The 16401-nt window shown below is 45.6% G+C and overlaps 1 protein-coding gene across 6 annotated transcripts in view; it reads right to left on the bottom strand.

The window, feature by feature from the left end:
- Meis2 (Meis homeobox 2) overlaps window positions 1-16401 on the bottom strand; it is a 174338-nt gene that overhangs the window by 51856 nt on the left and 106081 nt on the right. The window contains exon 9 of one of the 6 annotated variants that reach the window (XM_048331944.1): window positions 14634-14812. The exons of the other annotated variants lie outside the window; for them this stretch is intronic. Within the exon in view, the coding sequence (XP_048187901.1) occupies window positions 14753-14812 (60 nt within the window). The 3' untranslated portion in view covers window positions 14634-14752. Of the gene's footprint in view, window positions 1-14633; window positions 14813-16401 lie in introns of those variants that run through there. 6 annotated transcript variants of the gene reach the window in all.

The following is a 16401-nucleotide window of genomic DNA, read 5'->3' as shown; positions in this document are numbered from 1 at the left end:
AACAGGAGTTTCCAGGCTCTACTAGAAATTCAGCCGTGACCGCAGGATTACATCAACAGTGCACTTTATCTTGGGAATCCCTTGGCTACACTTACACTATATCAAAGCACTTCAAAGTTCCATCTAGAATCACTGAAAAAAACTGGTGTCTTACCAAAATTCACCTTGCACAGATGGCTATTTTTTTAATTAATAGGGTAGACCACAATAACTTTATAATGTAAGTGACATTCTGTGGCTTTCCAACATTCATGCCTCCACACCCCTAGCGTACGTGGGGTGGAATGTTTATCTCAAAGGGTTCTGGCAGTCAGCCACACTATTTCTAAAATTAAAAGAGGGATGGAACACAATCAGCTTCCAGAGGCATTGGAACCATGACAATGTGTTTTGTATTAATTTATAAATATATGTATTCATGTAAGGCCAAGCTGAGGAGCTAGAGAATTTCTGCTTCATTGTCTATCACATGCATTCTCAGCTTTATTAGAACAGACATCATATTGAAATAATAACATGGAGGCCTTCACATCTTCTTTGAAGTATATTACTAAATGTCTGAATGGCTCAAATTTAAAATAAACTTGGGTATGTTTGCACTTGAAAACTGGAAGTAGACCACATGCAATAATTGTTGTCAGTTTTCATGTCCTTGGACTGAAGCTATAGCTCAGTCTGTTCACTGTTGAGGGCCAAAGCACTGTGTCTGGCGGCCCAAGGTGGCTCTTCAGAACATGCCTTGTGACATCACAGTGACTGGGATCCCTCCTCTCGGCAAAGGCGCAAGTTTTTCACATCGCAAAAGAATTCTAAGGCCACTGGTGAATTGAGGAAATACATCATCAAGACCTTGTTCATTTGAAATCGAATTACAAGTGCTTGAGAAATAAAGAAGACAAATTTACAGCTCACGATTCAACGTAGACGAAAACGGTTCTAATTGGCTAACTTGTAAAAATTCACTTAAAAGTTCAATGCTATCTTTATTCAAGGCCTCAGGTCTGTGCTGTCGCCTTCCGGGGCAGGGGAAATGTTTAACCTGGTTTATTGAGTGCAAGGAGAGAATCGGTGACATCTTTACAAACCACTGGTGGGCCAGTTTGATGGGTGGACCATCAACTTTGGGATGAACACCTCTCCAATGAGGTCCAACCTGCAGCTGCTAGGTCATGAACCTATTCTATGTTGGAAGGCTTGATGCCGATGCACGAACATTTTAAATGAATTGAAAGCACACATGAAAACAGTTATTTGCAGGAGCAAAAAGGAAAATCACCTAAATGTCTGTAAACTGAATCACTACGGAGAAGATTATCCCTATATACTACTAAACTATGGAACAATTAAGGATCATCCATTCTTAAATAAAAATAAATGCATAGATATTGCACCAAAGCTGCGCACCGCAGGTTCCTGCTGCATAGGTCTAGAGGGGTGACTCCCACACTGTGCCCCCCACCGCCTGTGGGCACAACTGCTTCCTACAAGTTCAAGGCCAGTATCAATTATTTTGATGGTGTTGGTTGTGGGGCTTGAACTCAGGGCCTGGGCGCTGTCCCTGAGCTCTTTTGCTCAAGGCTAGTGCTCTAGCACTTTGAGCCACAGCTCCACTTCCAGTTTTCTAGTGGTTCATTGGTGATAAAAGTCTCATGGACTTTCCTGCTCGGGCTGGCTTTGAACCGTGATCCTCAGATCTCAGACTCCTGAGTAGCTGGGATTACAGGGTGAGCCACCAGCACCAGGTCAAATCCAGTATCAACTTTCAATTGTAACTAATTTGTACAAAGTAGTTTATAAAAGTATAGCCATTCAGGATTTTTTATAGTTAAATATTCTTTTACACTGGGGTCACTCTTTCACTGTAATTTTTTATGGGGGGGGGGTCAGTCAAGGGGCTTGAACTCAGCCAGGCTAGCGCTCTACCACATTGAGCCACAGAGGCACTTCTTGTTTTCTGGTGGTTACTTGGAGATAAAGAGCTTCACAGACTTTCCTGCTCTGGCTGGCTCTGAACCGTGATCCTCAGATCTCAGCCTCTTGAGTAACTGACTTACAGGCCTGAGCCACCAGAAAGCACCTGGCTCGCCGGACAGTTTATAAAGCAAGAAACTTACAGGATTAGAGTTTACCTCTTAAGACTCATCCTTTGACTCTGTCTGCCAGGCTCAAGGGCTAGAAAATCTACTAGACAGACTCTTTGAAAACGGAATATTACACATTCTGTGATGCTATAATGCAACTATTCAGGAAAATAGTCAAGTAACTTACGTTTTTGTGTTGTTTTTTTTTAATTTAAAAGGACATTTATTGGAAAGAAACTGAAATATTCCAAGAACCCAAACTCAGAAATATAGCCAGGCTTCAGAAGGAAACTCAAATCAGTTACTGGAAAGCGAGGTATCGTTTTTCTTATATCCTATCTCTGTTTTTGTCAAGTAACTTATTGGAAAAGTTTAAACAACCTCTTGGGAACTGATCATTAAGATCCCAAATTTCTCCTCTTCCAAAATATTCATTCTATAGAGTTAACCTAGGTGACCTTTATTTTGATGATGCCGAGTGTGTATAAAACCTTTGAAGCATTGTCCCTAACATGAGCAGTGAAACGCTTGGCAGACATGATTTACTGAGCTTGCCTCAGTAAACCTTGGTAAGGTTCAGGCTGGCGCTAAATAAGTAAATCCAACTGCTTAGAATGTCAACTTTGGTCAATGGCCACTAATTTAGCAACTGTTCCTATGTTATGAGCAAAATATATGTTTTGGGCCGATTTTGAAAATAAAATAGGGAACAAAAATAATACTTTGAGCTGGGTGCTGGTGGCTTCCACCTGTAATCCTAGCTACTCGGGAGGCTGAGGGCGGAGGTTCGAAGCCAGCCCAAACAGGAAAGCCTATGAGACGCTCACCTCCAGCTTACCACGAGAAAGCCACAAGTGGAGCTGTGGCTCTAGTGGTAGGGTGTTACCTTGAGCAAAAAGCTCAAGGCCAGTGTCCAGGCCCTGAGTTCAAATGCCAGGACAGATGGACAGGAATAAAGGGAGGAAGGGAGAGAGGGAAGGAGGGAAGGAGGGAGGAGGAAGGGAAGGAGGAAAGGAGTTTTATCCTCTTAAACAAGAAAGGGGCTCTGTGATGGCATGGCAAGAGGAGGAGGTGAACAGAGTGCCACACGAGATAGAGAACACCTAGAGACTGTAATAACAAGGTCCGTGAGGGGGAGCTCCGGCTCGTCCTGCTGCCTCTTTCTCTCAGCCTCTGGGTCTCCCACCATGCCACACGTTCACGCGCACACCCATGCACACGGAGCTGTCTGAGCTGCTAAACACCACATCAGGACACAGCACACTTCATCTGCCATTCCACTGGGTTTCTCATGAAGCACTTCTACATGAAACAGGATGCATCTACAGCTTGCTGTGTTACTACGTTGAAACCTGTTTTCTGTATACCGTATCACTGTCTCTGCCTCAAGATCAGAACGACAAATCATTAGACCTGAAAAGCCTTTGGGCTGATCTTAGCCTAGACATACCCAGGCTTACTGGACTTAAACAGCAGTCACCAGCATGGGAGCAGGTGCTGCTAAGAGTGGGGTAACCACCTCTTCTCCAGACAGGTAGGAACCCCTGCCAAGGAACACGAGGAAAGTAAACAGCAAGCCCTTATCCTGCTGCTTGTTAAAAGTGTGTGTGTGTGTGTGCGCGCGCACGCACGCACATGCGTGCACTTGTGTTTGTGTCCCCACTTTCATATCTGATTAAGCTACCAGGCTAGAGTGAGCACCTTGTGACTAGTCCAAGCTAAAACTAATGGGGCCAAGATGACCACAGCAAGGCAACAAGGGGGCCGTGACTATGGAAAATACCCCACAATATTGCCCTCGATAACCCTGGATCAACTCAGATGTTAGACATCCGGACAGAGAACAGTCACAGTATGTGATCTTCAATGACTTAAGAAGGACTCATTTTGGAAGCCATACAACTGAGAACTACATTATTGGCTTCCCAATCGCTTGTTGCAGGTTAACACCTCTGATGTGTGGGTTATGGTAACAGTTGCCTAGGTTACTCTGAAGATACTTGAAGGATGCTTTTGCTAAAGAGAGGGAGATAAAGTTAGATAGATAGTTAGATAGATAGATAGTCTTCACTGGAAGCTACCCATATCTATCTGATGGGTAACTAAAACGAGATAAAAGACATGGCATCTGAGACTTCACTCAGCTCTGCATGTTGACATATTGATCATTTCAGAAATGTTTTATCCAAGACTGTAATAGAGTTGGCCAATTGCCTGTTGGAGTCGGTGTGTGTTTCATCTACACCTCCAGTGAGCATGCTCAGCAACTCCAGCACCTCAGTCTCAGCATTCTCAGCGAGCCCACACCAGGTCACGAGGACGGGGCTTTCCTGCGGGATGCCCACGCCCGCTGCCGTGCCGCAGCTCCCGAGCGAGGCTGACCGCCCATCAGCCCACCAAGTACAAGGCCAGGAGGTTTGCGCCAGGATGAAGTGCGTGCTTTACAGCTGTGCCCATGGTGGACTGACAGCGTCGAACTGCAGCCCACACCAGAAAACCAATAAGACCCGAGCGGCCCCTCTGCAAAGGAGCCTCGGCACTACCTGGATGGGCGTCAGCTCCCTGTGTTTAAGAGCTGAAGTCCCAAGAAAGAAGACTTGTGAATCTTGTTTATAGCATGTGTGATGATCCTATTTCTGCTTTCTCTATGCTGCTAGATTCTGCAGTTTGATACTATCCCAACGATAAGTAGACAGCTTTCCCACTGTGGCTTCAACATTTCCCACTGCATCTCACTTCCCCCTCTTCTGATAATAGTGTCGGGTGTGCTCAGGGGTGGCTTAGTGATCCGGGCTTAGCCAGTCAATGTAGTTAACCACGCTAGCTACACTGAACACAGGGCCCCAGTTAGTTAAAGTCCATCACAGGAATGCCAAAGGCCTTCTCCCAGGCTTCTAGGCTGTAGTGTGTTTAGATGGTCTTCGCTGCCACCAAATGGAGAGCACCAGATTGAGAATATGAAGCTCATGCAATTAAAGCAGAACCAGCAAATAAATGCAGGAGCAGATCCTAACATTCCTACGACTGGATTAAATGCTGACTAAAACTAGCTACCTTTACCGTTCAGTCTCCTGAGCCAGTACACAGTCCTGACTAAATTCCTAACCCAATGGTTTAGGAAGAAGCCTCACTCTGCCCTCAAACTCCTGCCTGCAAACTCCAGTCAAATGTGGCAAAACTAATGATCATTTAGGATTTAAAGAACTTATCAGAGTGATGAAAACAGATTTAAAAAGTAACACGACTTGGAATATAAAGGTTCAAAAATGCCATGAAAATAGGACTGTGAAATTCTGGATCTGAACTGGAAAAGCAGAGTACAAGGTGAGATTCTGGCACTCTCTTAACATGACGGGAGGTTTACTCAGCCTGCTTTCTATGTGGCCTTCAAACTTTTCAGGACGTTTTCACTAACAAAAATACCTGAGGAACACATCTACACACAGAAACCTTAGGGCAACCAGACGCTGCATCAAGTAAGACAACAACTGCCATCATCCGGATGGTGTGGGGCTATCTGATGTGTGTAAGGACATTTCTAATAGTGATCACCATGGGAACTCTGTTTTCACAATTCTGGCACATTCAGCCCCCTATGAATCCATCACACTCAGTACAAATAGTATGAGCCAGTCACTCCCCTGTGCCAAACCTCGAGGCTTTCCCTCTCTCTCTGCCTTTCATCACTCCACTTACCCTCCTATGCATAAACTGCAGTGTCAGAGTTCAAGTCTTATTTAACCTTAAATCAACAAACCAACCCACCTTCTTCTTCTTGCTTTCTTCTTTCCCTTCCCCTCCTTCCTTCCCTCTCTCTTTGTTTAAAAAATGTTAAGAGCCTCAACCTTGCTAGGCAGATGTTCTATTACCAGAAACAAACACAACCCTAGCCAGTCTGCCTGCCTTCCTTCCCTCCTTCTTTCCCTTCTCTCCTTCCCTCCCTTCCTTCTTTCCTTCCCTCCCTCCCTCCCTTCCTTCCTCCTTCCCTCCCTTCCTCCCTTCCAATTCTCTCCCACCCAAGGCTGATCTTGAACTGAAATCCTACTGAATTTCAGCTCCCAAGCAGCTGGAAATACAGGATAAGCCACCCTATCTAGCTAGCTGCCTGACCTTGAACTTTCCACACTCCTACTACAGAATAAATCGCCAATACTTAATTGTCAAGAAATGTGCTATTTCTGAAACTGATAATGTTTTCTAGTAGAAAGCACTGGCTTTGCTATGTACATTATTCAAAAATATCCAGCTAACTGTTTTAACAACACAATATTTGGATATTTAGGAACATCTAACTAAATCCTTCTCTTTTCATCCAGATGTTTGGTGTCATGGAAACACAGACTAGAGATTCAAATTAGTAGTTTTTAAGTTTGTATGCCAGATGTATATTTGAGAAAGAGAAAATGTGGCTATTTCAGGAAGATTCATTTCCATTTAATTTTACATGGAAGTAAATAGAATAATCACAGCCTTTAAGATTCTAAGAATGTTTAAGAGATTTTAATAATAGATCCTAAGAGATTAGCATGTTTGGTTGATACTTAAAAGTACAGTCGGAAAGTCTCATTTAAAAGAGGAGGAAGTGCAGAGCGAGGCGGTACATGCCCACAATCCCAGCATTAGGGAGGCTGAGGCAGGACCATCCCACTTTTGAGGTCAGCTTGAGCTATACATAGCAAGATCCTGTCTCCAAAGCAAAACAAAAGAACAAAGAGTGTTTGCCTAACAGGAGTGAAATCACTGGGCTTCATCTCTGAAACTGCAAAAATAAAATAAAAAGAACAAGAAATATCTTCTGCACATAAGCTAATGGAAGGTGTCTGACGGATTATTGTACATAGATTTTCAGGGCAATTACACCGTTTGCTATTACAAAGATTTAGGTTGAATGGAACAGGGAAAGCACTTTTTTTTAATTTTAAAGATACCCAAGTTAATCACGGAGAAGAAAACAACCGTATGTTTTGGCAAGTGTTTCAGGGTTGAGGAGGAGGGTTACGAACCTATGTCGCAGGGATGCAGATGGAGTTTAAACAACAGAAGTGATGAGATCCATGATCAGATTCCAGAAACACTTAGGTTACCTCTAAACCTCACGTTACTTCTAAAAAGCCACCAAAAATTGGTTAGGAAGAGGGCTTTAGTACACATTGGCAGGTAAGAGTCCAAATGTTAAGCACAGTAAACGGAATTGTTATCTTACTGACTGGGACTTAGAAAGCTGAGTCTGGTTTCATTTTGATACACTCCTGGGGCTGGGGAGGCCACTTTTTGTCTGGCGCAGGTCTGTATGCGCCCTGGGCCGCCTGGCCAGGCGCGTGAGGCCGCCCAAGGGCTGATGGGTAATCCCACTCGGTGAGCCAAAAGCCACACCTAAGCCCTGACGCATTTAACAAGCATTGCACGTTTCCACACCATGGCCAAATTAACAGTTTATGGGGCCACTAGGTTCTACAGCTAGATTACTTTTCCAAAAAATTGAATGTTGTGCTTATTTATTTTATGGATCATTTGTTGAAGTAGATTTCAAAACATGTTTGGGCCATTTAGATTTTTCAGTGAGCTGAAAAAGAAAAACTCGGACTGGGAGTTTCAGGCCTGAGAAGAACACCGGAGGCCACCGACTCAAACTTCTCACTTCTGTCTGCCGTCACTGGGGCGGAGGGGCCAAGGGGTTTGTTTGTCCAAGCCCAGCTGTCTCTTCCTCTTCTAAATCTCACATTGAACGAACGGACCTCCAAGAACACTCGGCAGAGAAGGTAGCAGCTTCAGACACAGGCAACTCTGAACGCCTACCGCCCTCAGTGAGGCTGCGTCATGCCCCAAGCCCCTGGCCAGGCCCCTCCCACCCCACACTTCTCATGCTCACCTCGATGGCTTCTTTGCCCCCACTGGGCTGTGTGCTCCTTTCAAGACAGAGCCCAGCAGGCCACACGGGACTCCCATCTTTCATGTTACTGTCTGGCATTCTGATAGGTTCAAAAAATGGTGCTAAACTAACCAAATTTGAAAATGCAACCATGTGAGCTCTTTGTATCCTAAAAATACTGCTTTGGAGCCAGAGAAAGAGAGATGGGCTAGGGTGAAAGCTAGATGGTAACTGAAAAGGAAGTTTAGGAGAGGAAACATTGATTTCACATCCATATCAAAGGCAAAATAACCCAAATTATCTCCTATCCAGTGACTGTGGTAAGGACCGAGGACACGGGCAAACCCAGGTGGTGAAACCCGAAGCCACAGAAAAGAAATCAATGCGTGGCTTTTCCATAAACATCTCATTTCTTCTTGTTACAGAGGCTAGGGGGCTGTTTTAAAGCAAAGGTTTGGAGTATATCGTAGACAACTGAGGCACTTGTATCTAATCTTAAGACAACTCCTTTCCATGTCCAGACACAGTCCATGTGAAACTGAGTGCACTTAGAAGAAAATAAGAATCAGTGTTTGGTCCATTATGGCATTTCTTTAATAACTGAAAACCGTCAAGCTGGAAAAAAAAATGTGGGGTAAAAATCAAGGAATCCTTAAGCAACATTAAGAGCAATGAAACCAATTCCCTTTGTCTAACTTCAGGTGCATGGACTGTCCTTCGGGCAGTCTTGGTTGGTCCACTACAAGTACTGGAGATGTCAGTTAACATGAGAGAGCTACATGGATTTAAAGAGGACGTCGGTGTTTAAAGAACTGAGCACTTGCTTTTTGCTAAGGATACTGTCTTCCTGGCTCATCTGACTATAGAATAAGAGAATGGGGTGAATACAAAGGTGAACCGTGATAAGAACAAGAAGGAAGTGGATGTGTACTAATGGCTTCTAGAGACAGACGACAGTGGCTGCGGAGAATCTTAGTGGTAAGTGACCACTTCTTGTGCCATAGTCTAGAGACGTCCCAATCAGGGGGCTCTAAAATGCATCGTGATTCCCTGGCAAGAGTCAGTGCTTGCTTTCTAAAGCTCACCAAAATAGAACCCTCGGAGGTGAAGAGCGTCGTGAGGAGCTTGGCCCGAAGGTCGGACTTACCTTCCATTTCCTAGCAGCTGCACAGCTGCCGCGTGTGCAGACATGAGAGCTGACCACAAGGACACACTCAGGCAAGCACCCTTTAAAAGGGATCAGCTGAAAACAGTGGATACCCTTCCTGTTTCTTAGGAGCTTACATCCTTAATCTACGATTGGAATTTATTACATTTTGGAATTTATCTTTTTTTTTTTATTCTGCAAGAGAGATCGTTAATCTGTTCACAAAATGTAACAAAGTAAGAAATGCTATGGGCCTGGAGTTCACCTCAGCTGGGCATTCGCGAGTAAATCAACCAGCAACGGATACCCCAGTAAGATAACTCTGGGCCTGGCCGTCCAAAAAGCTCAGTTGGCAGTATTTATTTTGGAATCCCCCAGAGTTTTATCTTATCAATTTGCTTTTCCTTCCCTTTTTAAAAAAGAAGCAGCCTGTACAATGAAAGAGAACTAAATGGAGAGAGAGAGGAAGGTGTGGCCGGGCCATGCATCTACTTCACCACACAGAGGCCCGCGCATGGCTCCCTCAGCCCAGAGCCCAGGAAGGGCGAAAGGAGTGGCGATTTCTGCGGATGAACAGAAACATCGCAGTCTACACACAAGCCGCATCTACCCATCAGTAGGTAGACACCTTCCCGGGCCATTCTTAAAATACCTTAGAATAATGTGTTTTTCTGGTTATTAAATGTATAGGGTGCAGGCCATAATCAAACAAAATGAATAGATACACACTGACACGTTCCCAAAGATGCTCATACCTGAGCATTCAAAATTAAAGTCATTAAATATTAAAATATAAAACCACTGGATAAATTACAAACTTCTGCAATTGTTCAAAAATGCAAATCAACTAGATTTGTATGAACTAGAAGATAACAGACCCATATCTAGCAGAAGTACTAGCAGAGCACTACCTCTTATTCCTCTTGATTTTCATACTGGGAACTAGTAGCCTATCTTTACAAGGATTACAAAGCCCTGGTTCTCCACCAAAACAAAACAAAACAAAAACTGACTTGAGAAGGACAACTTTTCCCGTAGGCTGAATCAGACTGTCTTGGACTAGGCCAGGCAACATCCTTTCTGGCTGTTTTTCCTGGTAAATCGTGTAGCTATCATCCTTGGCTTTTCTGCACAATGGATGGAGCCCTGCAGCACTCCCGGTACCTGGTAAGAATGGCAGGTGAACCGAAGCTTGAGCCCATACACTGAAAGCAAGGTGAGCTGACAAGTCGGCCAAAACAGTTTCCATCTGAATTAAGGTAGTTTGAAGTAGATTTGAAGCTACTTTGTATAATCAAGTGGCCTGGCTGAATTGTGCATCTTATTTACATACTTAAGTAATTTAAAAAATTCGTATTAAAGGCTGGGAACATGGCCTAGTGGTAGAGTGCTGACCTCGTATACATGAAGCCCCGGGTTCGATTCCTCAGCCAGAAGTGGTGCTGTGGCTCAAGTGGCAGAATGCTAGCTAGCCTTGAGCAAAAAGAAGCCAGGGACAGTGCTCAGGCTGTGAGATTCAAGACCCAGAACTGGGAAAAATAAAAATAAAAAATAAATCTTATTAGAGTAATGGAAAGAGACCCTTGTGTAATCTAAGCTGAGTGGGCGTGGCTCTCTAAGTCGTCAAGATTCCCAAGGATGGCCGGAAGTCACCTCTAGACCCCCAGAACGAAAGCACTATGCGCACTGGCGTTGCTACGCTTACGCATGTGCCGTGAACGCGCGGGTTAAGTAAGTGTGAGCTATGGGAGGACTTTGCTTAGAGGACCGTTCACTCCAATGGCAGCAAGAGGTTATGGCGCCTACAACTACACGCCCCGAAGCTACTACTTAAAAAAAGGAAAAAAAAAAAACTCGTGGAAAATTTTTATCAAGAGGTAAACAGGGGAGGGGCTGGGGATATAGCCTAGTGGCAAGAGTGCCTGCCTCGGATACACGAGGCCCTAGGTTCAATTCCCCAGCACCACATATACAGAAAACGGCCAGAAGCGGCGCTGTGGCTCAAGTGGCAGAGTGCTAGCCTTGAGCGGGAAGAAGCCAGGGACAGTGCTCAGGCCCTGAGTCCAAGGCCCAGGACTGGCCAAAAAAAAAAAAAAAAAAAAAAAAAAAAAAAAGAGGTAAACAGGGGAAACAAAAATGGTCTCAAGGAGGTCGAAGGCCTGGATGGAGTCACCACCTCGTGACTGGCGACCAGGGGAGGCGGCGAGGCTGAGGAGCCTGCCACGGACCCCCCGGGGGGCGAGCTAGCGGTGGGCCTCCACTCAGGTCTGCCCGCCCCTCGGCGGGCGGTCCCTGGAGACCCCACGGCCCGGCGACATCCCTCCGCTTCTGATGCTTCCGGACACCAACGTGGGCTTCGGCGTGGATGGCGCTTTATGAAAACACACACAGACTAAACTACTGCCAGGTGAGTCACTACAGGAGCTTTTCACTAACGACGAGGCAGTGCATGCCCTCACAGGAAACACATTTCTAATTCCTTCATAACACGTGTGCAAGTTTACAGAAATGTTAGTTAAAATAGCCCGGGGGCTTTACTATTTACTAGCACTCATTTGCCTTTCCTCCCTTCCCATGTCTGTCCACCTTAGACGGGGCCCGGGAGGGCGAGGCACCGGGGCGGAGGAGCTGGGGAGCCCCTCAATCCGCTCACTGCCGGGCGGAGGAGCTGGGGAGCCCCTCGATCCGCTCACTGCCGGGCGGAGGAGCTGGGGAGCCCCTCGATCCGCTCACTGCCGGGTGGAGGAGCTGGGGAGCCCCTCAATCCGCTCACTGCCGGGTGGAGGAGCTGGGGAGCCCCTCGATCCGCTCACTGCCGGGCGGAGGAGCTGGGGAGCCCCTCGATCCGCTCACTGCCGGGCGGAGGAGCTGGGGAGCCCCTCGATCCGCTCACTGCCGGGCGGAGGAGCTGGGGAGCCCGCCATCCGCTCATCCACTCCCACGCCCAGGTCCTCGCCCCACCTTGCAGGAGGGGAGGAGAGCTCCGTGAGCTGCTCATTTCAAAGCAGACTTTCTACCTATTTATGATCACCATGAGAATCGAAGCTATGCTTTTCCGTGCGGAGTCATGTGCTTCTGGGTACACATGGACCACGATTCAGGGGAAACCCTGTAGAAAGCCCCACACAGCTCATCGCAGCCGCCAGGGCAGGAGGCTGCAGCTGGCAACCCAAAGCAACAACACTTTCCATGATTTAACACCCCAGCAGGTAAACATCTGAATTTGAGGTGTGGACACATCTTAGAAACAGCCAACCAACTCAGGAAACACATTTACTACAGTGTCATCCGGCCGCACTTCACGAGGCGCTCTGGAAAATGTCTTTGGAAAAAACTGGTAGAAATAGGTCTGAAGGAGAGTGAGAGCATATAAATCCATTCGCAACTGCATTTCTAGTTCTTTCCATTGGTCACTTTCCAAGCATTTTTCTAATATTAGCTGCTGGAGCTCTAAGGGCCCATGGTTCACATCTCCTCTCTTGATAAAGGTGAGGAACGGGAGGCGGGAAGCATTCATGGCTTTCCACATGTGTGTGATCCAGGCAGATTTAAATGCAAAGACTTAGCATTCTCGGTTCCTTACTCTGGGCCAAAATGTCCGAGGCCAACTATCTCCTAGGAATAGTTTTTTTTGTCTTTTAACGAAAGTGAATCCTTGTGCAAGCTAAGGATAAGATAAACGTCACTCGCATCAGAGTACAAGCTTGGGCTATGCCCACGTCACGGGCATTGCCCCTTAGAACACATACCACGGCACTGCAGACTTCATGATGCCAACTCGAGGCAGAGCCAGCTCATGGAGCTAAATAACCATGTGACACCGCTAACATCTGAATTAATTATGAGGTCAATAGTTGCCAGAAAAAATATGGGATTTCTTGGATATTTGTTTTAGTTTTACCTAAGAAAAACTACTTTAGCAGTCTAGTTGACCCTCCCTCCCCCACCCTGGGAATACACCTGACAGGACAAAGCAGGCCAGTACAAACAGCCTGTCACACTTGAAAAGCAGACATAGTTCAGAAAGGGGATGGGAGCCATTTTGTCACCTAATTTCAATGTTCCAACATCTATGTCTCCCACGAGGACTCAAGTTACCTCAGAGACCTTGAGCAATAAGCAAAGTTTCACCGACCAATCCTCACCGCCCAACCAAGAAACACTAATGCAAGGGGTGGAGATCTGAAAGCTTCGGTGGCTAATGTCTGCAGCACGCTGGGATAAGGACCAGGAGACAGAACAGTCATTCAAGTGAGGAAAAGTTTGGCAAGGCTAAGAATAAAGGAGTTTACAGTTATTCATGCATGGGATTAACGAACAAAAATAAAAACTTAGGTAGACATTCAGGTCATATCTCATGAGAGAAAGAAACTAAAAAGAATCATAATAATAATAACTTGAGACAAAATGATCTTAGATGCATCAGGATAATACATGCTCGGGTCTCTAGAGAAACTCTTTTATACCACAATTAATGCTGGGACTGCAGTCAAGCCAGGCCAATTTCAATAGATTCCAAGTTTTCAACAGTTTCTGGGCTATCCGAGTGGGAATCTGGCCAGGATTCTGGGGTTACTAATTCATTTTAAGGAGGGCTAATTCTTTGGGACACAGCTCACACCACAGGAGGAAACACTTGGCCCATGTGAGCAAATTCATTCTTTGAGATCACCTTGATTATCACTGCAAGGCACCTTTTTCGAATGAGAGAGAGAGAGAGAGACTTCACATAATACACAGAGAAATAGTTAACATGCTGTCAATAAATATAGATTAATGTCAGGGAAATAGCCCAAGCATACACACCGACGTTAGGTTGGTTGAGGACTAATTTTTACTCCAACTTGCCATTACATGCCATTAGTACAGCAGAGCCACCTGCTTCAACCTTGGATTACGGAGGGAGACTCTGAAGAGGCCACCTTGGCACCACAAGACTCGGGATCTTCCTTAACGAAACAGAAAAAGACAACAGGACCTACTTCCTCGGGTCCTTGTGGGGTATGACTAGATTGTCCATCGGCTGAGCGGACAGCGTTGAGGGCCAGGCACTATAACCCAAGAGAGAAATCCCCGACCTCGTGCAACTTTTTATCGAGTGGCAGACATAAACAGCAAACTAGAAGAGGAGTGTAAAATCCGCATGGCGTTGCGACATTTCGTGAAGGAAAACAAGGCGCTCTGCTGCACTAGAGACTGGAAGCTGCTCTTTTACAGAGGGAGGCCAGGGAGAGCACTGTGAGAAGATGACATTTGAGCAGAGACTCGGAGACTGACTGGAGCGGGAGCCAGCTGGGAGGCAGGGATGGCAGAGCGCCCAGCGCCTGTGCTGGCGAGCGAGTGGGGCTGGGGGGGACGGGCTGGAGAAGTAGCCAGTGCCAGGGCGCCCCGAAAGGGCACTGCAGGCACAGTGAAAGGCTCGGGCACTAGCGTGCTGCTGCCTATGGCGACTGGGGGCGCGTAAGAATCCGCAGCTATTTGCTTATCCATCGTGGGCGAATATAGTCATCAAGCGAGATCCTTCACCACGGCCACTGCTCCGCCATCAAGCCCGTCATCCCCACATAGCTCATGTCTCACAGATATCTTAGCACATCCCCATGCCCACGAATATCACCACCGTTTCTATATATAAGTGTTTTCTGGGATGCATGGTTATTCAGCATTTTGCTTCTCTGTCAGTGGTAGGTTCTTTAAAGGCATCTTAGTTGGCAGCCATGAGGAAGAACACAGCGAGGCTCACCTGCTGTGGAGGAGAGAGGGGTGCACACAGTGTCCCCCCTGTGCTCTCCTCCGGACAGCACAGCAGGGTCACCTCAAACTTAGTTAATTCAGGAGGAAACAATCTTCATCTCTATAAAATGCCGACAATTCAGGCTCAACAATCGCCACCAGCACCTCCTAGGAAACATGTACGGAGTAACTGAATAAATACAGGTACAGACCAAATCATTTGTCTCCATTCTGCCATTCTATACTGAAACATAAACTAGCCATCGCTTCCTCCTTTAGTTTTAACTAAGCTTTTGCCACAACAATTTCAGCAATATTCTACAGGACTTCCAGTCATTATCATTTTTAAATAATAACAACTATTTTAAGTCCTAACCACTCACAACCTTGATAAGTGTACAACGCTCTATTTTTTCTTTTAGTCTGCACCCTTAATTACATTTAATTATCTGAATTTTCTCAACATAAGGAAAACAGCCTCATTTTTAAACACTGAGTTAAAATGTAGGTAAAATGAATCTCACGATCTCACTGTCGGTTTATCTACTCTATCATGGGATTAAAGTCCTGTTTTTGTCTCTACAGGAATCACATGATGTGTGAGAACCTTCTCCTCTACTGCACAAATTTCAGAAGCATCAGGAAAACCTTCCTGCCTGCTTCCTGCTCTCCACCTCCCTGGCTGCCCATCCTTTGCAAACACAGAGCATTTTCCCCTTATGTGGCTTGCCCTTCCTCCTGTCGCTGAGTCCTTACATTTCATCGTACTTCTGTGCGTTATTTGTAGATAGCATTTATATGAAACAAAGTCACAGATAACACAGACTACTCTGAAATCAATGATACTTTGAGGTAACTCTTGTGTGCTGTAGGCTAAGAATTAGGAATCCACTTCTCTGACTTCTCATTTCACTAGTTAGTGAGAACAGAAAGGATAGACATCATCAAGCATGACCTTTCTCGCAGGAAGAAGCATGACCATGAAGGCAAAGCACACAGCAGTCTTAAAGTCAGCACGTGGGGGCTCTCGGTCACAAGGATCGCAAGCTGTCCCTCGTTAGTAAACTCAACTCACAACCACAATCTTTGAAGATCTTCTAGTAACAGAATAACACAAGTTTCATCTTCCTGCGACTTACTACTTCACAACAGTATTTGTCTTATTTGGTCCATTTTTGCACAATAAACTGTAGACCAAAGAAACTGATGTAACATGATTGTGTCCAAATATATTATTTACGTGTTGTAACTGAAGAACTGTAGATCACTGACACAGACTCCAAAATGACCTAGACAGACATTCAGTCAGGGCCACAAGAACGAAGCCTTGGTTAAAATCCTCAAACAAAACACAACTGTGTATTATATGAAATACAAGTTTGTTCCAGAGGCCATTTTTTATCGCTGTGTCTCTGTCTGTCTGTCTGTCTGTCTGTCTGTCTCACTCAGCCCTTTCTGCAGGAAATTAATGAGTACCCACAGTCTGAGGACTCTGGGTGTGAGCATTGTCCTTGACTACACAGATCAGCAGGTGTGTCCACACTACTGTCCCCAGCAGAGCACAAGGAAAG

The sequence above is a fragment of the Perognathus longimembris genome, chromosome 23, assembly GCF_023159225.1.
Source record: "Perognathus longimembris pacificus isolate PPM17 chromosome 23, ASM2315922v1, whole genome shotgun sequence".
NCBI classification, from domain to species: Eukaryota; Metazoa; Chordata; class Mammalia; order Rodentia; family Heteromyidae; genus Perognathus; species Perognathus longimembris.
The sequence above is the reverse complement of the archived record's forward strand: the minus strand, read 5'-3'. Positions and strand labels throughout refer to the sequence as shown.